The sequence below is a fragment of the Erithacus rubecula genome (assembly GCF_903797595.1).
Source record: "Erithacus rubecula genome assembly, chromosome: 16".
NCBI classification, from domain to species: Eukaryota; Metazoa; Chordata; class Aves; order Passeriformes; family Muscicapidae; genus Erithacus; species Erithacus rubecula.
In genome coordinates, this window is record NC_136668.1 from 6191188 (window position 1) to 6218580 (window position 27393).

At 40.8% G+C, this 27393-nt stretch overlaps 2 protein-coding genes across 5 annotated transcripts in view; both read left to right on the forward strand.

Moving 5' to 3' along the window:
• The first annotated feature begins 1237 nt into the window (after positions 1-1237).
• SPDL1 (spindle apparatus coiled-coil protein 1) lies at positions 1238-21770 on the forward strand. 4 transcript variants are annotated; one of them, XM_079319936.1, is made up of 14 exons: positions 1238-1360; positions 1669-1763; positions 2843-2890; positions 4589-4767; positions 6797-6973; positions 7267-7461; positions 7676-7825; positions 8451-8549; positions 9349-9459; positions 11806-11946; positions 13448-13557; positions 14114-14301; positions 15765-16110; positions 20940-21770. In XM_079319936.1, exons 4-14 carry the CDS (start codon positions 4609-4611, stop codon positions 21085-21087), a joined length of 1824 nt encoding a protein of 607 aa, XP_079176062.1. In that variant the 5' UTR covers positions 1238-1360; positions 1669-1763; positions 2843-2890; positions 4589-4608; the 3' UTR covers positions 21088-21770. The 4 variants fall into 4 exon arrangements, with proteins under 4 accessions (XP_079176062.1, XP_079176060.1, XP_079176059.1 ...); XM_079319934.1 differs by lacking the exon at positions 20940-21770 and having other exon boundaries at positions 15765-16479; XM_079319933.1 differs by lacking the exons at positions 1238-1360; positions 20940-21770 and having other exon boundaries at positions 1425-1763; positions 15765-16479.
• Positions 21771-26929: 5159 nt separating this feature from the next.
• Positions 26930-27393, forward strand: part of DOCK2 (dedicator of cytokinesis 2) — a 155042-nt gene continuing 154578 nt past the window's right edge. Inside the window, exon 1 of the mRNA XM_079319919.1 lies at positions 26930-26979. Coding sequence (XP_079176045.1) covers positions 26943-26979 — 37 coding nt within the window. The 5' untranslated portion in view covers positions 26930-26942. The remainder of the gene's footprint in view (positions 26980-27393) is intronic.

The following is a 27393-nucleotide window of genomic DNA, read 5'->3' on the forward strand; positions in this document are numbered from 1 at the left end:
TACGGATTTGTTAATTAAGTCACTGTTATCCTTATTTTAAAACAAGGGGGTTTAGCTGTGGGTATTTGGTTAATCACACGGTGAACGCAGCAGAATCGGGATTAGAACAGGATTGTCTCTTTCCTGTCCCTGTTTTAATCAACTTGCTGTTCTGTCTAGACCATCCTGTACCTAATTTTTAATCCCATTTCTACTGACAAAAGCTAGACTCTCATTTTGACAGGAAAGTAGAAGTAGCATAATCTTGATAGCAGTGGTGTTTTATTGTCTCCCTCTGTCAAATTTTAGACTCTGTTTATTTTCCAAGCCCCTTTTTTCTTAGAACATCTATTTCTGTCCCAGTTGCTCCAAATAGGATTATTATCCTAACATCTACTTACAGCCTGTTGCTTGAATTTAACCTTGCATTACTTGATAATTCACTAAAGGCAGAATTTGCTATCACGTTTATGTGCAGTAGATTTTGCTAGGGATGTCACAACAAGTAGAATAGTAAGTACACAAATATATTAATCTTGCAGAACATATTAAAAATTTGATCACTGCTTAAAAGGTAAAAAATACTAAGATCTTCTTTAGGGAAAAAATAATAATAACCAAAAAAAAAGTACATAGACACTTGTGCTTGGATTCCCAAAGAGCCATGGTGAAAATTCCTGCTTATGGATTTTGGTCTTCTTTGTGGCTATCACTCAGATCTTCACTGCCTTAGGAAATCTGCGAATAGTGGATACTTTTGCGCTATAAAATTCCTTCTTGGGAATCCTCCCTTGTACGGAAGTGAGGATGAAGAGAAACTAGACAGAAAAATAGAAGGTTATTGCCAGCTGTGCTACAAGCACTGCCCTTGCCGGGTGGCTTGGACAGCAAAGCTGCAGAGAAATGAAGGAAAGGCTTGGATGAATGAGCAGCAGGTGAAATCCCCTCAGGAGGGGAGCTGCGGATCAGCAGCAGAAACGAGAGAAACGACAGCAAACAGCGGCCTAAGCACTCACGAATAGAAAAGTTATGGGATTCGTAACCAATGAGCGCTGATGCCTTCGCTAAAATGGATAAATAGCGCCAAGTTTTGCTGACCAGTGAGTGAGCCTTTCATGTGTCACCCCCCAGCTCCCTACTTCGGGCAAACTGGTAAAAAACACAGAAATCGTTTTCCTCGTTGTGCGAATTGGCTCCCACGGTCGGGACAACGCTGTGACATTTAACCCTGAGAAACGGGGCGGCGGCAGCGCCGGCTGGTCACGGCCAGAGCTCCGCGAGCCTCAGGGCCCCTCACGGGCCCGCCCCGCGCGCGAGCCGGGCGGATCTCGCGAGACTTGGGCGGCGCCGCGGAGCCGAGTTTGAACGGCGGCAACGGCCGGTGCGGGCAGGGCGGCGGGGGGCGGCTGAAAGGCGGCCCGTGAGGGGAGACCGACGAGGGGGGTTTGCGCTCTTGGAGCCGCTGCCAGCCACAGCCGCCGTTCCCTGCAGCGGGTGGCGCCGTTTGCTGCCCACAGCCCCCGGTGGAGCGGGGCGAGCCCGTCCCCGCCGCTCGTACCGGGTGTTAGCGTCAGCCCCGCTCACCGGGTCGGGCCCGGAAGGAGGGGACAGCGGGGACATGGCGCTGGTGGCACACGGCGCTCTGCTGAACGATGAGGCTGTGGTGTGATGTTTGTATGCTCTCTGTAGCACTGACCCACCCGAGAAGCTGTTGTGGAAGGTGATCGGCTCCGGACATCTTTCAGCCCGAGTGTGCTACGCGGTAGGCGCAGATACGCCCTTGTGTAAGTAAGTGGCTGGATTCGGGGGAGTGCCTGGGCTGAGGGGGAAAAGCACCCCGGTAATTGTGTTCCTGATCAGAAAACTGCACACCTGCTGCTGGCGCCATAGAGCACACGCAGCTCATACATGTGACTCTGGGAAAAAGCGCTTACCCAGAACTGTGCTACACTGGGAGAGGAAAGTTGGCTGCCAGGAGATGCCTTTTATCTCCTACCCTGTTACTTCTATTAAGGAGTACTTCAGTGGTTGAATAATCGAGGTGTGCTGCTCTCAGCGTAGAATCACTCATTAAGTGTTTGAAGATATTTAGCTATAAGTCAGTAACATAATTGAAGACGCATCTGTTATTTCCCTCTCCTACCTACTCACCTTGCTACCCATTTAATTGATCTTCAAACCTTATTTTCAGAGCAAATTACTTAGCTTCGTGTACAATGTTAAATTGCTGGCAATTATTTCAGTGTAAAACTTCATGAATAAAACTACCTGGACTTGTTTAATTCACCCAGAATTGGCAAGGAAAAATTGAGGTTGGTTGTGCTCCAAAAGATCTACTTGCTGTTTTCCCTAATAGTCAGCAGGAATGTGTGAACAGGAAAGCTATTTCTGTTTTCCTCCGTACTTCAACTATAAAATTAAGAAAAAAGCGATAACTTGTTTGGTTTTTTTCCCTGTTGTCTAGTAGATAATTTATTAGGAGCTCAAATTTCTTGTGTGTGAAACTGGAGGAGAAATGCAAAAGAGATTGAAGAAATAGGAGAGAGTGGGACAAAAATCCCCTTAAAAATTACAGGTGGACCAAAAGAAGATGACCCTGGCTGTGGCCTGTTTACCTGCCCCAGAGGCCAATTGCAGAGCACCCATGCTTTGACAGCATTGCCTGATCTAAACTGTCTGACAGCTGCCTGAGATTTGAATAAGATTTGCATTTATGTGGGGGTTTAGCTTGTGATCTGCATGTTCATGAGGCAGCCAGCAGGGTTAAGCCTGTTCTGAAAAGGGACTGCTCTGAAGGGCTGTGCTGTGGTGGCAGCTCAGACTCATCCAGACTAGACAACTGTTCCTTTTTTTTCTTTTAAAGGTGGAGTGCAAGAATAAGGCCAAGAATTACTTCAATAGGCTTCTGGAGGTGAGTTAAGCATGTTATTCATTTTATTTAGTAAAGTAGTAGCTACCAAATGGCTGTTCTGCCTCTATATTGGTGTCTGGTCAGAAAATAAAGCTATTTTTAAAATTCTGTTTATGTAAGTGATTCATTCATCCTCTACTAATGGAAATGCAAGCTAGAAGTTGTTGCCTATGTTTTTGTATTGCTACACCTTGCCTTAAACACTTCATTATAATATTGTTTGTGGTGTCCCTGTCCTTGCATTAGTATAATACTGATGATTCTCAATTGTTGGTATGCAAAATTCATGTGTTTCACTGTCTCATTTTAGTATAAGTGGAAAACAAGTATTTCAGGTATTGCAGTGGTTAGAGGTGAAAACTGAAGTTTCAAAGCTTTGCTGCTTAAAGTCTCTTTGTATGTGTTAAGACTGCATAGCAACAAGTGAGGAGAAAATGCAAAAACCAGAATGTATTGGCACGATTACTTCTGCATTTTAATTAAATAGTTTTCTACTAGGAGAAGCTGGGTAACTCCACTAGGAGTTATTAATGTTGAATAAAAGTTAGCAAAAAAAGAAGTGAGAGATGAATGTTACAGCATTCATAAGAATGATGTATGTGCCAGTAAGAAATGGCAACAAATAAATTGCTTCTGTGAAAAGAAAAAGCAGGGGTTAGGTCTTCAGTACAGAATTACTTTAATTCGGAAATTGCATGAAATTATGGGCCCTGACTTTGAAAAATTAACTGCAATTTTTTTGTGTGTTTGTCTGCCACTGTAATTTCCTACTTTCAGAGAAAACTCTTGGCATATGTTGTTCAGGAGCCTGAGTTACTTAGCATTTTCTGTCTTAATAGGATTTTTTTTTACAGCAGGCTGATTTAGCAGGTTTGGGAGCAAGCAGTCATACAAGCTTATGGTGTTAATTCAGCTTGATTTTTTTTATTTTTATTTTTATTTTTGGTTTGTTGGATTTACTTCAAATAAGCATTTTCCAAAATTCACCTTCTGTCTTCTGCTGTACTCTGCAGTTAAAAAAGAATGAATTTTCTGAACTGTTACAAGGAGATGTTTATTTAGGAATAAGTTGCCTGCAGTAACTAAACTTTGAAAGACTGTTAACCACTTAAATAAATGTAAAGCCCTGTGTTAAACTCCATATATTTTAACAGGGTTTCTATTTTTGACTCTTCCCTTCCTTACCTTTTATCTGTTTCTCTATCCCATGTAATGTTATTAGGAGTACACTGTCCTGCTAAGGCAGCTGCCTACGCCTATATTAAGTGTTATTTTTGTTCACAAGAAATGCTGGACTTGGTGTGGCTTGGTTTATAATACAGAGCAAACAGTGTCAGCCAAGTGCACAGCAGTGTTTTGCTAAGGTTATTTAATTGTCTTGTACTTGACAAGAGAGCTCTATCCTAAATTGACTCTGGTTGTGATGTACAAAGAAACCAGGCTGGGTGCACAGGAGTGCTTTTGCTGCATGTTAGACATAATCAAGCATATGCAGTAACCAAGTTTATGAAGAAAGGACTGTTGCTTTACTATTCACAGGTCTCTTTGTGAGCACTTTTTTTGGATCTTCTATTAATGCAAAAATACAGTGTTCTATCCTGGTTAAGAAAGGAAATCCAGTAACTTCTTTCAGATAACTACTCTTATCTGTAGAATACATTTACTGCAATATATTTTTTTAATAATTTTTGTTTGCAGTGTCGAATAAGAAAAGAAAAATGGAGGCAGAGACCATTTTAAGTCTCAAACAGCAACTGAAGGAAGCAGAGAACGAGCGAAGAAAGGCAGCACAATATGGTTTGCATTTACTGGAGTCCCAAACTGAGGTTCAAAATAAGCTGGATCAAACATGCTGTGAATTGACTGAGAAAACTGAGGTGATGACTGCCTTTTGTTCTCAAAGTTCAAAACCAAAACTTTGTTTTATTTTAACTAATTTCTGAAGGGCACTGGTGTTTTACATGCCTTTGAGATTCGTTTTAATAAACCTCTAAGTAGTTGTAAAGAGGGCTTTTTTTTTAGCTTTAAGACATTGAGCATAATTGTATCTAACTGGGACAGGGTTTCCTAGCTAATTATGCATCAAGTGTTCAGGATCATGTAGGACTAATTGCCTTTAATGTAAAATGAGTGCTAAATGCTAAAGTAAATTTGCTTCAGAGCACATGTTTTGCCTCTGTTTAACATTCATTCGAGTATGCTCTCCCAGTCACTTCTATCCCTAAAAGCTGTGAGAAGAATGCTAGCAGCAAGACTGTAAAATTGATTTCTTCTCCAGTGAAGTTTTCAAATTTTCCAAATACCCAAGGGTTCTGAACTTATTAGCACACTTCTTTGCAGCTCAGAATAAGGAATAGTATAGTGCTGAATTATAGAGGTATTACTTAGTTGACCACTTTTATTTTTTGAGAAAATTTAAATTGGGAATAACTCTTCCACTTTTCCTGAAGGCTTTATTTATGTTTATGTTCAGCCAGCCTATTCCGATAAATAATTTATCTTCATTTAGTCTGTTTCTGGTTGTGTGTCCATCCCCTCTCCTGGGATAGAGCTGAAAGGTCTGTTTTGTAGCAGCTGGAGGGTTGTAGCACCCTGCTGTTCTGAATGGACACTTTTTTTTTTTTTTTTTTTTGCTGGTCAGTTCACCTTTAGTAAGCTTTGTGTGAGAGGCAGCTGAAGGCACAAGTTCCAAGGAAGCCAGGGCAGAATCATCATTTCCTGCTGACCAGCAGAGAGGGCAGGTACTGAGCTGTCAAGCTGCTCCCATAGGTTGTGATCCTGTGTGAGAGGCTGGAGCCAACTTCTAGGCCTGGCTGGGAGCTTAGATTCCAGGGGTGGAGGGTAGGAACTGTGTGCCTTCATACAGTAGATTAACATTTTGTGTGGGAGCTGTGCTTACTCTACAGATTCTTTAGAGCTTTTGAATCTCTCTGGCTCTCTTTCCAATCTGAGAGCCAAGGCAGTTACTGTGCACACAAGTGTGGGCTCTACCAGCAGGCACAAAAGCCTCTCAGAAAGCTCTGTGTGCTCTTCTGTACCCATGTGCAGGCAGGTTCTTGCTGGGGTTTTGTTGTTCTTGGCTCTGGCCAAGCATTGCACTCCCAAACCTGTCCTGTGCCCAGTTTTTATCTTTGTGTTAAAGCTCCTGCCCTGGGTATTGAGAGATAAGCCTGTCCTTGATAAACTGTGTTTAGGCCACAGAGGTCACTTTGATACTTGACAGCTTTTAGGCTTTTATTTAGTTCTGGTTTGTGTCTCAAGAGTTAGATTATTTTAAAAAGGAAAAAAAAATCTGCATATTTAGATTAATTTGGCTTCCTTATTTAACATCTTTGCTTTCTAGTTTCTCTTTTCCTTAATTGCTAGCTGAATGGAAGAGTAAAATGCAGCTGCCCTTTGTAATTAGCAAACATGCAATTAAGCATAGATGGGAGCTGTTTAAAAATTATTCTTCAGTCTGGAAGATTTGATGGGATTTGTTATGAAACAGACAATTTAGCTATCTTAAAAAAAAACTACTGAACTCAGCTGTTTGTCTTGATGGACTGTAGTAATTTTTAACATAAATGGATTCTGTAGAGGTAGAAATGGCAAAACTCAGGCTAAATTTATGACACTTCCAGAAAAGATACCTACACCTTTCATGTTGGGTGCAATGAAACAGAGATTTTCCATGAAGAAGAGAATATTGCACAATCAAGTTAGAATCACAACATTTATACATCATAACATTTTAGAGCAGTTATTTTTTTTTTTTTAAACATGTATTACAACTTTCTAATTGGCACTCCCAACAAAAGACTAAATGAGCTACAAAATCTTGGTTCTGAGCCTGTGCTTTTTCATAAATGCTTAGGGAACAGTGTACAATTACATCTAGGTTTATTAGTGTGTCATTTCTTTCAGAAATTTGAACAAGAGAAATACACTCTTCAGAGAGAAATTGAACTCAAGAATCGAATGTTGGAAAGCTTGAATTTTGAGTGTGATTCCCTTAAGCAACAGCAAAATGTGCAACTGGATAAACAGAAAGAACAGCTTGACAGAGCCTATGGACAAGAAATCAGTGACCTTAAAAATAAGGTTTGGTAACTATAGCTTAAAGATTGTTTAATGCCATTTTAGATACCATGTGCTCAATTTAATTGCAATCTTAACTACCAAAAGAAATAAATAGTTACAATATGTAGTAACTTGCTTGCTTGGTTTTTGAAAAATATTTGTGTAGTCACTTATAAATAACATTAAATTTCAGTGCTTATTTTTAAAAGCTACTTTTGTGTTTCCAAGACATTTTCTGTAATTGGAACAGAAGTATTGTGCTTTTCAAGAATTTACCATGAAATGTTACTACTTAGTTATCAACTGTTTTTAAGTTGGAGAACCTGAAAGCAGAACTGGATGAAACCCGACTCTCAGAGAAACAACTGAGACAAAAAGTGGAGCATCAGAAGGAAATAATTGCTGCCAAATCAGAAGAACTGCACCTGATGTCTGAGCGTGTGCATGAGACCATGTCTTCAGAAATGCTCAACCTGCAGATAGAGCTCACTGAACTCCAGAGTCAGAAGGTGTGTGAGTAGCACTGAATTTGTAGTGTAGCCTAGTTGAAGATGAAATTCAAAAGAACAGCCTTAACAGCTAAGCTTTAATAGCCTCTCTTCTTCAAGATAATATTTTGTATTAAAAATAATTGCTGCTAATAAATGGCTTTGGTTTACTTAGGCCTGCTTATGTTGCAATTGGTTTAAATTTTTATTTCTTACATGTTTTTTGTTTGTTTAGGCCAATGATGAAGAAAAGGTGAATGAGCTGCAGTGCAGTAAAGAACAGTTAGAGCTTGTGAACAGTAACTTACGGAACCAGCTGGAGCAGCTGCAGCGGGAAAAAGAAGAGAGGGAAAAAGAAGTTGTTTTTTACTGTAATGCATTAGAGGTATTCTCTTAATTTTACTTCACAGTGGTAGATATTCTCAGATTTGCACAAGCTGTGTTGCCAGGTTTTGGTGAAGTAGGATTTCTGAGGATTTGTGAGAGAGAGGGGGAAGAGAAGGATAATGGTTGGTCATGTTAGCTGCTGCCTGGTGGTAAAAGCTCTTTGTTGGCCTTGTTTTGTGGCAGCTGTGAAAGGAGAGCCTTTGTATGGCACTGTTCTGCCTCTTGGGAACCTTCTCACAGGTCACTGGCAGAATTCTTTTTATTTCAGGGTCCTGCTGAATGCTGTGGGGAATCTTGTATTGGGAAATAGAGCATTTGTGACTGAACACAGCTGGGATAGTGGTCTGAGTATCATGAATCCTATTGACAGACATCAAAGCTTATCCTTAAAAGCTTTTAGTTGTGCTCTTGTCCTGAAGAAAAGTGGAATATGAAGTGTTTTTGTGAAATGAAATTGACGTGTCTCTTAGTTACTAGAACTGTACGTACAGTTAAGGACTTCAGTATGATATAATCTCTGCTAAAGTATAGGAAATTAAAAAGAGTTAAAGCTCTCTGATTAAATTCATGTGTGCAGTACATCAGATGCTTAAATAACCAATATCCTCTTTGCTTTAATCTAGAAAGCTCGTGAGGCTAATCAGGAGCTTCAGGTTCAGCTGGATCACGCAGTGCAACAATCTTTGGACCCTACAAGTAAAGGCAATTCTCTCTTTGCTGAGGTACAGCTATGCAACAGATGCCTGAGAAGTATTTTCAGTTTTCTTTCTTATATTGTATTGAAAATATGAGAGTATCTGCACCTGATCTGGCCAGTGTGTATTTTTATTCTTCAAATATGACTTCAATGTTGATCTGACATGTGGAAAGCCATTTCATGGTCTCTCTGAAGATAAGGAGTTAGGAAACTTAATGGAATCACTTCAGCTTATCTGACTATCAAGTCAAAAGTTGTGGCTGGGGGCTCATGATGGTTCTGTCTGCAGCTCTTGACTAAGTAGTTTTGTTCAGCTGATAAAGTCTTCTTTAATGTAAAAGACAGTATGTGAACCATTAGCAGATGCTGATAAAAGCTGCCTCACAAACTTCCTGAAAATGTCTGGATGTTTGAGCATTTGGGAGGGTTTTGGAATTAGCTTTTGAGTAAGAATTAAATGCATGGGGAGCATTATATTTCATGGCAGCATCCAGAGGATGGGTGAAATTGGGGAAACAGTTCAGATTTTTTTTAACTGTTCTGTTGCCAGTGGACAAAACTATTCTACAGCAACACTGAAGCATATGAAATGTTACTTTATCTTGATATCAAAAGAACAATATGTAGCATTTCATCGATTGGGCTTCAGTGGCACTGTCTACTCACTTATCACAGTAGCCTGGATTTTCAAGTACTGCTGCTGGAACAGCAGTATTTGCAGACTGAGCACCAATTGCTAAGCAACATGTCCTTATCAAAGTCACCATCCAAGTGACAGCAAGTGTTGTAATTTCACAGTAATAATTGTTCACAATGTTCTGTAGGTGGAGGACCGTAGGGCAGAAATGGAACGACAGCTGATCAGTGTGAAAGTAAAATATCAGTCCCTACAAAAACAGCATGCATTCAGTAGAGAACAATTGCAAAGAATGAAGGTAGGATGATTCCTGTAATACTCCAGGGTGTCCTTGGGTCTGATAAGTTGCTGCTTTAATGCACAGGCCAGGGGATTTGTTATCTTTAAAATGTTGTGCAGTAGTCTGGGGGGAGGGAAATGGGAGAAAAAAGTGAGATGATGTTGTGCTGTTTGACTCCTATGATCCAACAACATCCACTTTACAGTGAAGGCACTGTGTTAGCTCACTTTGGCAATAGTTGTTTAATGGATAAAAGTAAAATACAACTTCTGTCAGCCAAACTAGCATTCAGTTTGTCTTGATATTTTTTTTTCTTTTCTAATTGTACTTTGAGTCAAGTATTTGTGTGTTAACTATGGTTGTCAGGAATGAGCATAAAGAAAAGATCAGGCTTTTACCACCATCACACTGTAGGGGTTTGGGTTTTTCTACCTCTGTGTTGCTTTCTTGTCTTTGTGTATATTTTTTCTTCTTGTTTTCCCTATTTTTAGTGTAAGAATATGTCATAACTTTCATAACCCTTTCAGTTAAACTCCACTGCTATAGAATGGGAGCCTGTTGGTTAGTATTGTCGAGGGCTAGTTAGCAGAAGCTGGTTTACAAGATAATGTCAAGGGAATGCTGCCAGCTGTTTACATGTTGGTCTCATGAATTTCCCAGTCCTAAAGTGGATTCTTTCATTTTGATGAACTGCTTATTCATGCAGTTTGAGTAGAGTGCTTAAACACCAAGGCTGGTAATCATGAGTTGCACTGAATATTTGTATTACCTAGGTTTTGTGGAATAGGTTGAATGTAGTTGGAACAACAGTCTTAAAAGAGAAGAAAAACTCTGCTCATGCAGCAAGGATTTGAGTGAGGGAAGTCATTGGGTAGGATCAGTTCCTTTGGAAATGTTCTTGTAATATGAAGTAAGTCAGTCATACTGATTGAATGGTGTAAGAAACACACCTAATACTGAAAGTACCAAGAATGGAGGCAAATTATCCCTGTAGTAGCACTTAATGCTTTCATTTGGAATTTTTTTGTCAAGTTTTTCTGGAGGTGGGTAGTTGGTTAGGACAGTTGTTTAGCTTAAGCTGCTGTCTTAGATCCCTTTAGCATCCTCTGTGTTGTGCTGCACTGAGATGCTGCCAGTTAAAGCTCAGTCTGAGTTTAGCTGATCTCTCCACTCAAAGCTGCTTACCACAGCAGGGGTTACTGCTGTTGCATCTTTAGTTGAAGAACCTCACTTTGTGGTATTTACTGGTAAATCCTGAGGATCTGTCTCCTGAACAGAATGTACACAGTGCTCCTGGGAAAACTTTGCCACCTCTAGTGTATTTTTCCTAGTCCAGAGCATCCTTTCCAATTTCTTTAAGTTCCTGTTCTCTGTTATGTAGATCAGCTGCAATTTGCACTTCTGACAGTTAGCAGGAGGGCTTTTAAGGGCAAAGGGAAAGGTTGGTTATCTGTACTTGGAAACTGTAAGGATAGTTTCAGTCAGCCAGTGAGGTGGAATTAACAATTTTGCCTCCCTTACATCCTGTAATAATCTCTGAGGAGATGATTTAATCTTTCATTTGCTCTAATTTGTGCACAGAGTAATCAATACCCTGTACCTGACATAGGAGATTCTATAGGGTAAATGCTCTTTTTGCTTTCTCTCTGTAATCTAATTTTTTCACTTGATCCTTTCCCTGTGATTTGTCCCAGTGTTACCTTATCCATATTAGCTAGACTGATAAAAATACCTCAGCTTTCACTAACACTTTGTGAAGTCTTTGATTTATTGTATTTCCTGTTGTTTAAATGTCTAATGTATCACCTGTAACTGAGTGTGCTAAGACCTTTGTCCTTCAATATTACTATGTTAACACCAACAGAAATATTGCTAGCAATGTAAGATTTTTATAACTTCTTTGTAATGACAGCGGGTGTTATTGTAGAAGGCAAACATAGTGTTATACCTGAAAAGCAGAACTGAAAAAATGAGGGGTTAAATTTGTGGGTTTTCCTAAGTGAGTTCTCAGGATGCATTTTAGCTGTGACAAATCAGCCTGGACTGAGACTGGGCTCTGGCTGGCTCTGTGCTGATGGTGTGAATGTGGAATGTTGTGTGTGTCCTTGGCAGTGTGTTTGTGTGCTCCTTAGCCAATACAGAGATGAGTGGGACACCTCAGGACTGCACTGCTCAGTGAGATCTCAGCTGTCCTCATGTCAGAAGTGTCTGTGGTGATAATTACTGAGTTCAAGCATCCAGTGCCCTTCTGTATTGGGGTTTAGAATTACAAGGCTTGAGTACCCAAACAGTTTTGTGAAAAGGGTGGGATTTTCAGTCACTTATCCCAGTACTTGTTGTAAATAATTTTTTCCTTTTTTCCAGCTGCAAATGGCTACACTGCTACAGCTGAAGGGCTCCCAGGCAGAATTTGATCAGCTGGAACGCTTACATTCCATGTTAGAGCAAAAGAATGGAGAAATAGAAGATCTTCTTATGAAAGTGAGGCAGCTAGAAAAATTTAAGGTATGTAGTTTTTAATTAAGTAGAATACTAATTGGAAACAAAAACATGAGAGCAAAAAGAATTATAAAAACTATCTGAAGTCTATGCTCAGGTTTGAAAAGGGATCCAAAAGCCGACTCATATCTTTATTTGACCTGAATTGTATTTTACAGCTGGAAAATATTAAACACTTCAAGTGTAGAGGAGCAGAAAATTATACCCCACCCAACACCTGAGTTGAAGAAACAATTTTTTGTCCTGTGTGAAGCACCTTCATATCTTTTATAGTTACTTCTAGCATTTAAATTCAGTTATTTGGTCAGAGCTCACTGAGCTGTGACATCCAATTTTTCTCAGGGAAGGTGTAGTCATTTGGCACTTTTACTGTGTGTTTTGGCTTTAGCCTTTAGTATCTCAGCTCTATTGAATTTTTGGATATTTATTTTCTTGATGTGTCTTAACTTTGGAGCTGAAGCATGCCCTTTTCCAGCAAAACTGAACTACTTAATCATCCTTGTAAAACTTTTTTTTTTTAAATCCTCTTATGCAACTTGAAAACAGCTTGTCAGTATTTTGAAAAGTGAGAAACACATTAGGACTTCTATATACACCACTGTAATGCTACTGATGTTTGTGTGTTTCTAGAGTGAGAAATTGGAGCCTTTCTTAATTCTTGCATGTTTCTGGACTATTTTGGCCCTTTCTTATCAGAGCATTGGAATGCAGATTGAGGTGTATTAGCTTGTGCAGTAGGATTATGCTTTCCAGGATAGCCTCCTGTATTCTGTATTTAACCCAAGTGCTGTGAAGCCAGGTTTAACCCCATTTTAGCAATAATTGAGGAAGCTTGATTGTTTTATCAGTTTTGTCATGTTTAAGTGTGAGCTGTACTTGCTTCTGTCTCTAGGCCATAAATAAGTAGTGTTGGGATTGATTCCTATAACCATCAAAAGTGTCCTTAGGCAGTGACTGACAGAGGCTTGGAAGGTCTCTGGGACAGGATTAAATTTGTGTATTGCTTTCTCAGGAAAAAAAAATAAACAAAAACCCCAGTGTCACACATTGCTGCATTTATAGTATCTTTACTACAATTTCCTCATCTGAAATATGCAATTGATTTTGAGATTTTGACTGTTGATTAGCATGACTGGTATTCCTCTGGGGTCTAGCTACTGAAGCCTAGAAATAAATGCTGAGAAAAATTCCCTGTGAGTTAACTAAACACCCTGTATTTTCAAGTAAAAATAAGGAAGCTGTTCTGTAGTTGCAAACCTTCTGGAGTTGAGAACTCACTTTTTTTTTCCTGTTCTCAGTGAATGAGAGAGAGCTGTCAGTTTTAGTGCTATTTGACATTTGTAACAAATGAGAATGTACTCAGAGCAGCTGAATTTTATCTTCTGTGCTTAAATCCCTCTATGATGAGGCTTCTCCATCAAAATGCATGGAAAATGTCTCCTAAGATCTAAGCTAATGTGCTTCAGAAAGGTCACTGCTTGACAGCCTGACACTTGTTCTTTATCAGAGTTTATATGAGAATATGGAGGAGTCCAGACCCGCTAATGGTGCGAAAGGAAGTGATTCTGAAAATGGCTACTATGCAGATTTACTGCAAATTAAACTTGACAACTCAAAGTAAGTACTTGCAGCCTGAGGCCCTTGTTGTAGCAGGGTTATCTTCTAGGTACTTGTTTTTTATCCTTCCTTTTTTGTTGCTGTTTGTATGCACTGACTGCATGTGCAGATGGGTTTTGTTCTGTTCCATTTTCTAATGCTCTGGATCCAACCTGACTTTGTTAAAGGACTGGGAATTCTTTTATTGTAGCTTCATTTATGTTTTAAAAGGTAACAGCAGAAATATTGTTTATGATTATTGCTTTATTCTAGAAATGTTGTTAATACTCCTAGATACAGGGCAGTTGAGACCTTGAGTCAATTAAAAGTTAATTTGTAAGGAAACTGTAGGAAAAATCTTAGCCTTTAGGCTGTGTATGTTTATTTCTCTTATAAAAAGTGAGATAATAACACTCAAAATGTTTTATAGGACAAAAAAAGCTTGTTTTTTTTTCCTACTAATGTGTAAATACCAATTCAAGGTGAAGTTGAGTGATTAGTTGTTGCTTTACTAAAAGAAAAAAGCCAAAACCAATCCAAGTTTTGACTGATTTGTATAATTTTCCTCCCACCTCAGCAAGGAAATGGAAACACTGAAAAATGAACTATCCCTGCAGAGAATGAAAGCTCTGTATGAGAGCCAAAGGGTGCTGGAGTTTGAAAGGAAGCTCTTCACAAATGAGAGGCATTTGCAGGCTTGTCAGAGTGAGAACATGAACCTGCGGGTTATGCTGGATGAGCTGAAAATGAAATACGAACCTGAAGGTAAATACTTCTGTTTGGGAAAATATAAGTTTCTGATTTTCTCAGCCTTTAGAAATGGAATGACATTAAACAGGAAAACATTGGTTTAGTTCCATAATTTAATGCTCTAATAGCTGGCTTTCTGAAATAACCTGATCCAAAATCTGCTGAGATGAAGTAGAAAAGCCCTGCCTTGCTCAAGACCTCACTTGAGTATGTGAACACTGACTGGAGAAGATTAAAGACTGCAGTTTTACAGTTACAAATGTTCAGAGGCTTTATAGAGCACAGGTAGGTAACCATAGTCAAGTGGGTGGGATCAAATCTCAGGTGTTTCCCAGAATAGCACAGTGTCTTTGTGGTGATGGGAAGCCTCGGCTCTCTGGGTGTAAGGCAGCTGACAGGAGCTTTGGAATAAGGTGCAAAGCATTTACAGGAAAGCAGTTTAGTAGCTCAAGTTAACATGGATTAAATTTTGATTAGAGAGGCCCACCTGACAAACAGCTGAGACCTGAGTATGTGCAAAGCAAGGGAGCTGTGGAGGAAGAGGATTCTATTTAAATATATAAGATGAGATACTAGGAAGAAACTTGCCTGTAAGGATGGGGAGGCCTTGGCACAGAGTGCCCAGGGCAGCTGTGACTTCCCCATCTGTGGAAATGTCCAAGGCTAGGTTGGATGGGGCTTGGAGCACCTTGGCATAGTGGAAGGTGTCCCTGCCTGTGCATACTGTGAGAGCTAGGGGAAAAAGAAGCTTGAGTTTTTCTCAAGCTACTCAAAGGAAAACAGAAGGGAAAGAATTACTAACAGAGATTAGCAGCTGCTGTTGGCACAGGAGGATGTGTGAGCTATGGGATGCTTTGGTAAAGGCATGTTTACAAGAAGTGTTACCTTCCTTGGACCAATCAGTTTGGTTCTATCCTCAGCTCTGCAATCTAGTCTATTAAAAGGGTGATTGCTTTTTTAATAAATAGCTTTTCTTCTGCCTCTGAAGGAAGTTGTGTGTTGCTATATTCTTTCACTGCATCCTATCCCTATAGCAACACCTGCCCAAGACAGGGTGTGGGAGCAAGATGTGCTTTAAGATCCCTTCCAACCCAAACCATTCTGGGATTCCATGAACAGGGAACCAGACCCAACCAGAAAGTTGTTTATGTCTGCACCCAAAGGATTTAACTCTAAAATGTTATTTGTGGGAGCTTATGTCAGCAGCCTGCAGTTCACAGCGTTGGATTTAAAGCCTTGGTGAAAAGACAGAGTGGATGAGAAGAAAGATGTCTCTTTTTCAAGCTAACTTCTGTTGGGATGATCAGATTCTATGATGAAACATTCTTTAAGGGCTATAAATTGTTTATTAAGAATTATTCCAAACTCCTCTTTAGTCATGTGAAATGTTCTTACTTCTATTATGAACATATTGGGGGGACTCCAGTCATCTCCAGCTTCTCTTTTGTACAAAAAGTATATTCTTTTTTTCCCTTTAGAATTACTTAAAGGGCCTAAAATTAAAAAGAAGAGGGAGAAAATTCCAGTGAATGCGACTTGTGAATACTTAGACAGCAAAAATAGTCCAGTGAAAGAAACTGCTCACACTCAATTGCCAAGTAAGGAAGGGAAAAAAATGACTACCAAGAACCTGGAGCAAAGTGATGCTTCTCCAAAAAAACAGCCTTTCCAAGCATCTTCACTACACACAGCTTTCCAGGCAATACGAAACATTGTTGAACCTGAAAGAGAAAGAAAAAGAGTTAGAATTCAGGATGAGAATCATGTCGCCTTTACCTCGAATAGCAGAAGTGGAAACAATTCCTCGTCTCCAGCTGTCCCCAGGTCAGTGTCAGCTTCTGTCTCTGCTCAAGGCAATCAGCACAGACCTGCATCTCTTTTCTTTCGCTGCATGAACTGTGCTCTCCACCTCTTTATCTATTTCCTCAGTGTTGCATGCAGTGTCATTCCTCAGCTCCAGCTGCCCACGCTGAACCTCTCGCTGCCTTTTAGAAGGACTAAAACACTGACTAATAAGGAAGACTCTTGAAACAGTCCATGAAATAACTTTACAGTTGCTTGAAGACATTTCAGGTGTTCAGGGAGCATGACAGCACACTTGGTTTGCTCCAGCATCAGAAACTTTGTGTTCTTGCTCCCCTCTGCCACACAGCTGTGTTACAGCTCAAGGTAATAAAGGCAATTGGAGTCATGCTCCAGTCTCATACCTAATTTCAGCTCCCAGCAACTTCCAGAATTAGCTAAAAGCCTAAAAATTATTTAAGTAATTCTTCATCTGAATTGTGCTAACTTTCATTGTACAAGATAATAGAGAATTAATTAGCTATCTGTGTTGTCAGACCAATGAAATGTGTGGTCTGGATGCATGATAGCTGGAAACATAACTGCCAAATTAAGATGAAATTTCTCCCCTGAACTGAGAATTGAAGTTATGTTTTGCTAGATGGTAAAATAAGTGAGAACAATCATTATCTCCAGCTTTTTATCCAATGAAAACAATGCTGACTTTGACTTACTACTTTTTCAACTAAAGCTTTTTGTATTCTGTTCATAATCTTTGTAAACACATATTTGAGTGTTTGGGAGTAGAAATCTAGGCTAGTCCAGATGTTTTGGGCTTGCAACTTGCTAATATGTGTTAGAAGAAACAGCCAAAGTTAATGGCATTCAGGAGTAACTGTACTGATGCTGTGGCTCTTAGATTGATTACTCAAGGTTGCATGGATGCAATTAACAGACTTAAAATAGTCAAACACTGCAGTGTTCTTAAACTGTGGAGAGAATATGGCAGTAACAGCTGTTTTAGCAGCTGTGTTAAAATGTGGGATTGTTGTCAGGAGGGAAGATCTGGAAGGTCAGATGTGGGTGGAAGTGGAAAGATTGGGATAATTTAGTGATGGTATTGGGTTTTGATAATGTCTTCTACACATAGAGGAAAAGGCAGAATGTAACCTGATATAAGAGTTTTACTTATTTCCTCATATTACTTTGGGAAAAGAAGATAGAATGCCTGCTTACAGGAAACTGTTGGAAATAGTTTATAGGAACTGGATGGGGAAACCTACTGGAGAGAGGGGGAGGAGTGAAAATTATTTATGGAGTTGATGCTGGAAAGCAGAGAGAGTAGAAAAAATGGAAGAGGAAGATGAAACCATAGTTCACGGGGAGGTTTCTAATCTTGTACTTATTGCTGTTGGTTCAGATAAGGAACAAAACATGAAAAATGTTTGAAAAATAAAAAATCCACAAACACAAAAATCCACCACACCAATTAAGCTGCCACAAAACTCCATATAAGCTGTTAAGCTTTTTTTTCAGTGATGGTATGAGCCTGTAAAAGGCAAATCCAGGCAGAATATTCTGTTTGTTTCTGATTGTGTTAATGAACTACTAAGACCTCCAATAATGATATTAAGCTAACATTAAGGATTTACTTACCCCTGATCTGCTATGATGTGCTATAAAATAGGAAGTAATGTTGAAATCTGAGTAATTGAGAAGCTGGGTTTCTAAACACTGAAAGAATCTCTGGGCTGTTGTGATGGATGTGGCTGAACCTTGGGCACAGAAAATATTGGCAAATTGATCAGGAATGGGGACCTGAAAAGGGAGAGTTTGTAGGAGGAAGAAATAAAGGTGGATAATTGTCAGTGTTTCACCTTGTGTAAACTAAAATGTGATGCTGCAGCTGTAAAGTCTGTTGTGGTCTCTGGGGGTTGATTTTGTGCATGGAATAGTTTTTTGTGGAGTAATTAGTGGAGCTCTGACATTGTCCCATGAATTGTGGGAGAGCAGAGCCACTGTAGCTGTGAAAGTGCTGCAAACTCCATTTCTAGAAAGTGGTGTTTGAATTTATCATCTCTGCTCAGGAGGTGATGAGGAAGTGGTCAGAAGTGATCTGTGTGTGCTTGTGGAGGTGACAAACGCCCTTGTGTGAAGAGACTTCCTTGCTGGTGATTTAGGCAGGTACAGCTGGACAATCTCAGCCAACACCTGTGTGTGCAGGGCTCCTCTGTGTCCTTCCAGAGGGCTGCAGCAGCCCTGGAGTAGCTCATTAGGTTATGGCACTTATTAGGTTATGATATGAGAGTGTTGAGACTACACATTGAAATATTCAAGTGGTGATTATTAGTTTTCAGTGCATACTGGAATTCTGGCAATGCAAAGGTTATGTGCAATGATGTCTTTAGTTTAGTCAACTAATTGGTCAATAAAAAGATACATTTCTCTATTGAAATGCTTTTCTTGCCTTCTTAAACTGAAATAGTAGACTCTAGCCCTTGCTGCACAATTTATTTTGCTTTGAGATTTGAGGTTGTTTGCCTGAGTTTGATCTAAAGAAGAGCTTGGATGTCTAATAACTTATTTGCTCCCCTAAATTATTTAGTTGGATTACATACACCAAATCTACTTCACTTGGGCTTTGTCCAATTGCCTGTGGCCATTTGGCTCAGCAGGAGATCTGGATAACTAATCATACTCTTTGGGGTTTTAGGCACAGCCCTCAGCCTTGGGAAGTAAAGCTCCACCTCATGAAACAAGTTCATTTTCCTTAAACAGGTAGAAGGAGCCCCAGTTTTATCTCAGTTTTGGAGTCTGACTCAAAGCTTGAATCATGTCATAATTTCCCCAGCATTTGCTTGAAGTGATTAACCATTGTCTCTTCATTCTGATCCATTCCCTGTGCTGACACCTGATGAACCAGGACAGTGCTCTAAGGGCTCTGGGGTGAACCTCAGCTTGCTGCCAGCTGCACATCTGCTGCTCCTCCCTCTCTTCCATAGCACAAACAAGAGCACTGAGTGCAAAAAGTTTGTGGGTGAAGTTGACAGAGGTCATCTGGTCATGGGCAAACCAGACTTAGAGAAGATTAACTCCTTGTCTGTTAAAGACAGTGGGGCAGTGAGAAAGAAAGAAAATTGCCCCAGCCCTTCTTCCCAGGCTCAGTTTAACTCCCTCAGTCCTGGCTTCTATATCCTCCTCCCCAAGAGGCACAGGGTGAACGTGATTGTCAGAGTTGTTACATTATCTGTTAAGAGAATTTTATAATACCCTAAAAGGGCAATATTTTGTATAAATCCTGTTGGGCTGCTTTGGGACATAATTTAAGTGAGTGTGGTTTTTATTTGCTCTGGTTTGAGTTGTTTCTGCTTGTTTATAGGGACTCAGTTGGCAATTTTGGCCACTAGAGTAGTGTTTTTGGTGGCCTTGGACAGGGGTTGCTTAAGGCAGAAGAGTGGTAGAGACAAATGAAGGGAGTCTGCCATAGGAGCAGGTTCATGGACAGAAAATCTCCATCCCCAACTGCAGGTGCTGGGAGAGTGCAAGCCACATGATGGCTGCTGAGAACACTTTTTTTTCTCTGAATAATTCCTTCTAGCTGTATCCACATAGTGATTTGTCCAGCTCAAAATGAAGGTAAACATGGACAGAAGGTGCTCAGCTATCACAGTTACAGATGTGAGCTTAATGCAAAGCATATGGTGGAGCAAACCCTGATCTAGAGGAGGAGCACAGCAGAGCCTGTTGAGACAGTGCTTATAGGGAATAACATGCACATGGCCTGCAATGCATCATAGTTTGACAGTAGTTTGAATCTGTAGCTAAATTTCCCCAATTTTTTTTGTTACAGCTTCTTTCATAGTCTCCATGTTCAGCTGCACCTTTCTGTATTGTGAATAAGTTTCTAACAACTGAGTAGCAGCTATTTGTGTTGGGAAAAACATCACTATCACTGAAGCAGCTGTCCATGGTGTGGGTTGCTCACTGAGGGCTCCTGAGACCACTAAAAATCCACAGGATCACCAGAGAATTACTTAAATGCATGTGCTGATGAATGAGTGCAGAGTTTGTGTTTCTATGTAAAGCGATGCTTAATTTGAAACTTCATTTTCCATAATTTCTTTCTTTGTGAAAATAATCATGTGCAACAGTCAATGGGCTGTGGGTGGGTAAAATACCACTATTCATCAATTGGTCTAATGGCATGTTTGCATGTTCATTAATTAAAAGCAAGATTTAGGTATCTGAGCACAATCTGATGTTTTGATTTTAGAATTATCTTTTTAACAGCAATGAGACAGTTATCCCCATTTACATTGAGAGCAGAATTGAAACCTGTCAATGGACAAATGATATAATTTAGAGCCTGAAAAGAAATCTTCCCTCAGCTTAAGGCACTAAGCTGAGGGCTTTAGAAAAGTAGAATGAGGTTGAAAGGAGCTTATTTTAAAGGCAGTTTTTTTGATGGTGTAGAAATAAGAAGCTTGATTTCATCCCATTTGTATGATGTTGCTCAGACTTTTCACCTGGAGCTGTGCTTTTGGGTTCTGGATCTCTTCTCTGTGCATGACAGTCACTGGTGTTTCTTGAAAGCTGATCTCAGCCACTTCATATATCCAATAACCTTTCTTACCAAACATTCCAGCTGCTGAGGTTTAGGGGTGGGGGGCCTTTAAGTGATGAAATGTCATTAGGACTGATATAAAAATGCTTTAGTTTAGTCTCATTTTCTTCTTAAACTGTGTTTGCTCTGTCTCTGTATGTGGATGGTCTTGTTTGCCAGGTGGCTTGTTGATTTTGCCTAAAATTCTTATTTTAGTCCTGGTTTATATTAACTAAATATGCATTTAGAATGATTGCTTTGCCTATAGGTTAACAGCTGAATCCAGATTTGAAACTACAGAAGAAGATAAGAGAGAAACTAAAATCTCAACAGAGAAGAAAACACAGAAGAAGAAACATTCCACATTGTATGTATCTTCTAAGGCAAGTTCTGAAACTCAGTGTGCTCAGCAATAAATCACTTCTGCAAGGAACCTGGACACTTTGGGGACCTGCTTCAGCAGGAGCTGCTGAGTGAACTCTGTCTCACATCAGTGCACAGATTGCTAACTTGAATATTGTTCTGCCTGCTGTTATGAAGGGTGGGATTGCCTGGCAGAGCTGCACTTTTGGTGACTTCCCTGAGGGCACCTCCTGTGTCCCCTGCACTTCACCTGAGGTGTGGCCTGGTCTCCACTCTTGGCAGTCTCTAAATGCATTAATTGCTCTTTCTTTGAAGCATGGGGCTGTTGTGAAGGAGAAGTTCTGGTTAATGGAGGTTTTATTACATGCTGTGACAGATAAGACAGTGTTGATGGAGAACTCACCTAAGTGATGTGCTCCTAAATTTCTTCCAGTCTCTAGATTTGGAATTCTTAATATTTTTCCTCCTAATGTATAAGTTTCAACTTTCAGGCCGACCTATTTGTAAAAGTGCATGTGAATCACTGTGTGTTTTGTTGGTCAGTGTTTGAAACTCTATGGGTTCTTGTATTTTTACTATTAATTAAAATAAAGGTTTCTTTCTTTCTTTATAAAATGTAACCTGTATTGTATTTGGAAGAAACATGTATCCATTTTTTCAAATGAAGGTGATGTCTTTTGTAGAACTTCTTGTTAAAAAAAAAAAGTACCTCTCAATAAATAATAAGAAAGTGTAATGCTGTGTGTCATGTTTTTATGAGACAATTCTGTAACTTCCTGAAGTTCATGCAGAATAATTCTGAGAGCTTTTAAGCTAGTTCCATTAATTCTTGAAGTATTTGTATGGAAGTTGGATTACTTCATTTGAGTCATGATACTACAATTTAATCTCCCTCTGGTGAATGGATTAGCTAATTTCTAAGTAAAAGACTCAGTAGTTAAGGTGAAAGTTCTTAAAGGCTTTTTTTAAATCCATCATGGAAAAGAATACATTGGGGAGCAGTCTTGCAACCCTCTGGTTTGTTTACAGACAGCCAGGTCTGAAGTAGTGCCTGGCATTTTGTTAACCCTGTGCATGTGGGTGGCTTCAGCTCATCAGTTGTTTACTTCAACAAAAATTAACCTCTGATCACAGCAGAAGTGGCTAAAAAGGTGGGAATGTCACCTTAAGTGACCATGTCTTCTCCCTTTCCAGGCAGCTGCATCTCATTATCAGAGCATTTCTGCAGAGTTCTGTTCCAGCACAGCCCAGTGGCTGCTACTTCTTTTGAACAAAATAATCAGGAAATCTGTGTGTCATAGAATCAGACTGTGTCCCTTCAGTGATATAAGAAATTTGCTGTGTAGCTGAGTTTTTCAGTCTGTTGTTGAGGCTACATGAACTGAGAATATCTTGTGAATTTTTACTATGCTATTATTACTGTTAGCAAATGCATAGCCATGAGAGATAGTTCCTGCTCTTCTTGACTTTGACATGTGAACTTAAATGATGTTAACTTGAAGAAATCCTGGGTTTTATGCTACAAAATGTTAGAAAAAAATCCTGTTTTAAGCAAATGGTGGAAGTTACATTTGTTTATTGTCACTACTGTGAGAGACAAACAGTATAAAACAACTGAGGTAAGTAATTGTTCTACTTAGAGGAAAACCTTTAGTAAGTTGACATTAGATAATGTACATTAAATGGCAGTGCTGAGCTGTAGATTGTCTAATAAGACTGTTAATTATATGTTATATAAATTATGTATTGATTTGTGTTATTGTTAACTATATGTTGAATTACTGGGCATGTGGCATTTCTAAAATTTTTTCTAGCTTGAACTAACTTGTTAGTTTATGTGACAAACCAAACCGGGATGTCATTTGAACAAACAAATGAAACTGATTAGGATTATCTAAATTCCCCCAGGATCTGCTTTACAATCTCTGCTGCTGGATTCCTCCTGGAGAGTACAACCTTTATTATCTTAGGCAATGTATTTGTGTTTACACATCCTCTTGCAGGAGTGCAGATGGGGGAACGTGTCTGGGGTTCAGGCTTTGGTTTTGCCATAACACACCTGAGGAACTGTGCATGAGACTTCTTGCTGTATTTTCTTATTTGGTTCTGGTTTGTCTCATAAGTTGCTTTTCTGCAACTGTGCTCACAGATCTTGGCATAGAATAGAATTTAGAGGCAGTTAAATGCAACTTGTGTCTTCTGCTGAAATTCTTCTTTATAATGGAAATTAGCTTAGCTAAAAAGTGGATAATTAGCTACTCAGCATCTGACAAGGTCTTGTTTTCTGGAGCTGATAGCAATATTGAAGGAAGGAAGCAAGAATTGTCTCCTTTCTGCCTGTGCCCAGCCCCCAAAAGCCAAGTTTTTCTTGTGAGCTTGTTCCACAGAGTTTCTGTTGTGGGGGGTGATGATGAGGTGCCAGAACCTTCTGAAAGCATCTCTGGTGGGGAGAGAGTCTTATTGGTGGCCACAGGCTCATTCACAGAGGGGAAATCACACACACCAGGTGTTGGGGCAGCTGATGGAGAGGTACCAAGGGCCCTTGAATAGGGTTCCACAGGGCAGGTTTATTCCACCACAAGCTAAGGGTCCAGGGACAAGGAGTGTGGGAGGGTCTGGATTGAAATATGGGTATAGAGGGGCAGAGCATGGGATCAGAGTCCAGTGGGAACAGGGGAAGTAATAGGGAAATGGGGTGGAACACTGCACCAAACTCGAACCAATGGGGATCAGGGGAAGGGAGAGCATTCTAGGGAATGGATTTATAAGGGGGAAAAAAAGGGTAGGGAGGCCTACTGGAAAGGAGAGCTGGGGTACATTTGAATATACTAACAGGGAATTCTGGGGAGAGCCTTTTAGGTAACTACAACTTAGACAGAGTTTCCATGAGCTTAAGAGGTGGAATGGGAGTGCACACTGACTTGGGCTGTCACTGCTGTTTCATGGCTTTCTAGGAGCTTTGTTTTTCAGGGAAGGAAGGCATTTTCTATTTTTGTTAAAAAAATTTGTTTTGGGAAAGGTGAGGAGGTATTTGTGGTTGGTTAATCTATCCCCTGTTCTCTGTGGGGTATTGTTGTGGAAGAGCGTGAATAAACCAACTTGAAATAAAAACCTCCACAGATGAAGGGTGTGATTGTTGCCCACCTTAATTTCTTAGACCTGTTTGGTCTCTGCTGTAAGAATAGGATTTTAGAGTTACTCTGAATGCACTTTTCTCTTGTAGCTAAGGAAGGATTTGGTTCCCCAATCCATTCATTAGGTGTTACAGGCAGCAATTTTTCTGACCTAGCCAGACAAGGTGGAAGCTGCATGAGATCAAGTGGCAGTGGGTTCCAATAGCTGAGGAGTTGCAAAAGCATCATCATGAAAGTCTGCCAGGAGGAAGTTCCAGCAGCTCTGCAATGCTGAGAGCTGGAATAGGGAAGGGGATGGCAGTGGGAGGCAGCAATTCCTGTGGGAGTTTGGCCCTTGAGTTGGCTTTTGGGCAAGTCCAGAGGGTAAAAGAGGGGTTGTGAGCTCTGGCCTGAGCCCTGTCTCTTTGTTTGTGCTGTGCTCTGCAGAATCACATCAGGCCATCAGAAGAGTGTTGCAAATTTGACCCCAGTTTTTTGGGTGAAATTTCTGTATTTTAGATCATTTACTTTCAAAAGACAATAGTATTAACTAGGTGTATTAGATCTCCCTGGGGAAGCAGGTTTGTGAATCAGTGCTAGAAAGAAACAGTTTTCCTCTGGGCTGTTGTTTTACAGGGAAACACAATAAGGCAGAGTAAGGCAGAACAAGAAAATAAAAACAAGATGATTCTTAGGCCACATCATGAATGGCAAGAAGGGATTTGCTGCAACAGGGATTGGGAGGAGTAAGGAAGATAATTACCACTGGTTAGGAAGTTACCACTCAGAACCCAGAGTTAACTAAAAGATGAAATTGTTCAGCATCAAAATCTCTTTTTGACAGAATAACACTACAGAGTGGATTTTCCAGGGACAGAAAAGATTAAGAACTTTTAGATGAAGCTTGTTGTCTGTAAATAGAGATAATGGGAGCTGCTGGGAATTTAGCCCACTTTAGTAAATATAACATGACTTTCAATGTTATTGTAGGGGAGACTAAGGAGCTAAATCCTGTTCTAAGCTAGTATGGTTAAGATTAGACCAATTCAAGCAAATCTGCCGCAAAGGTTAAAGTGATTTTCCTGAAGAAATGTATATTAGAATTCCACAAAGAGAGAGACTGGCAGTCTGTGCTCCACACAGAGCATAAGTTGAAAAATAAGAGCATAAATTGAAACATTAAAATTGAGAAATAAGATGTCATGTGTTATCAAAACGAGAGAAGATGGTTATCAAAAACCCGGAGATGGATGTAGCATGGCAGTGTTAAACAGTTTGGATAAACAATGATTGCTAAAATGCAGTGGAATATCCAGAGGACAGGATTGTCAACTGAACTTGTTGTACTAAGCAGAAGACCAAACAAACAGTAAATCTTGCTGGGATTTCATTTGGGTTTTTAAACTCTAAACTGTAAGCAAGGCACAGACTTTGTGCTTTAAGGTGACATACTGCCTTCAATTCAGTATATTGTCCTTAATCCACGTTCCAAACAGCTGGGCTTGCCTTTTGTACATCCAAGATGTCCTCACCCCACTGCTCCCACAGCAGCCTGTGTGGAAGCACAGAATGGAAACACATTAAAAATTGCTTTTGGCAGTTTCAAATTGACAATAAGTCTTTAAGAAAGTACTGTTTTGTTTGCAGAAGAGAGAGAGCCTCCTTCTTCTTCCTGCAAACATAAAATGATAGAAATTTAAACGAATGGGTGTGGTTTGAAACGTGGCTTTGTCTTCACTCCGTTTCTCTTTGCAGAGGAGACACGAAAAGCACAAATGCATGTTTGGGGCAGGTTAGAAAGGCAGAGTTTGTAAGATGTAGAGTCCTGTGCAGCCAAACCTGTCCAGGCTGGCGCTGCTGTGTCCAGCGCTGTGGTCAGAGACGGGCACTGCAGCCCAGGCTGCTGCCACTCTGTCCTGGCGCCTTGGGCCCTCTGTGCTTCTGCCTCCACAGCCGACATGGGGCACGAGAAACACCCAGCTCGGGATTCCCCTCCCCCATGACACCGGGGCACAGTATCTTGAGTTGAGAAAGAGGAAGGAAGCTCCGAGAGGCAGCAGATCTCCCGGAGCCCCCGCAGCCGCCTCTGCTGCTCCCAGGGCCGGGCCGGGCCGGCGCTTCCGCGGCCTGCGGGTGCCTGCATCCCTGAATTCCTGATCCTGCATCCCTGCATCCCTGCATCCCTGAATCCTGCATCCCTGAATCCCTGAATCCTGCACTCTGCATCCCTGCATCCCTGGATTCCTGAATCCTGCACTCTGCGTCCCTGAATCCCTGATCCTGCACCCCTGAGTCCTGCCCTCTGCACCTCTGAATGCTGCACTCTGCGTCCCTGAATCCTGCATCCCTGAATCCTGCACTCTGCACCCCTGAATCCTGAATCCCTGAATCCTGCACCCCTGAGTCCTGCACCCCTGAATCCTGCCCTCTGCACCCTGAATCCTGCCCTCTGCACCCTGAATCCTGCATCCCTGCACCCTGAATCCTGCCCTCTGCACCCTGAATCCTGCCCTCTGCACCCTGAATCCTGCCCTCTGCACCCTGAATCCTGCACCCCTGAATCCTGCATCCCTGCACCCTGAATCCTGCATCCCTGCACCCTGAATCCTGCACTCTGCACCCCTGAATCCTGCCCTCTGCACCCTGAATCCTGCCCTCTGCACCCTGAATCCTGCATCCCTGCACCCTGAATCCTGCACTCTGCACCCTGAATCCTGCACTCTGCACCCTGAATCCTGCACCCCTGCACCCTGAATCCTGCCCCCAGAGCGGGCAGCCGGAGCACCGACCCGCTCATGGCCAGCTGGCACAGCACAGACAAGAGTGGCGTGGGTGAGTAGCTCAGGGAGCTGCCCTTTGGGCTTTGTCTTCTGAGCAGGATGTGGGCAGGTGTTTTCTGTGGTGTGATGGGTTAATGCTGTCCGCTTTGCCAGTGTGGATTAATTGAAAAGGTCAACTTTGGACAAAGTTTTGGTCTTTCAAACAGAATGGTGTGAAGTGCATGAGTCAGTTTTCCCATTTCATAGTAATGCAGCTTTTTCCACCTTGCTGTGTTAGACTGAATAAATAACATGTTGTAAACTTCCCCAGAAGTTATGGAGAAAAAATGTAAGCAAAGAGGAATCCTACAGATGCTTCTGCAAGATTGTCACTTATGGTCAGTGTTACATACCTATATTTGAGTTTGTAAGTTGTACTCTTTAGTAGGAAAATAATCTTAAAATGGATGTTAACTTGTATGAAGGA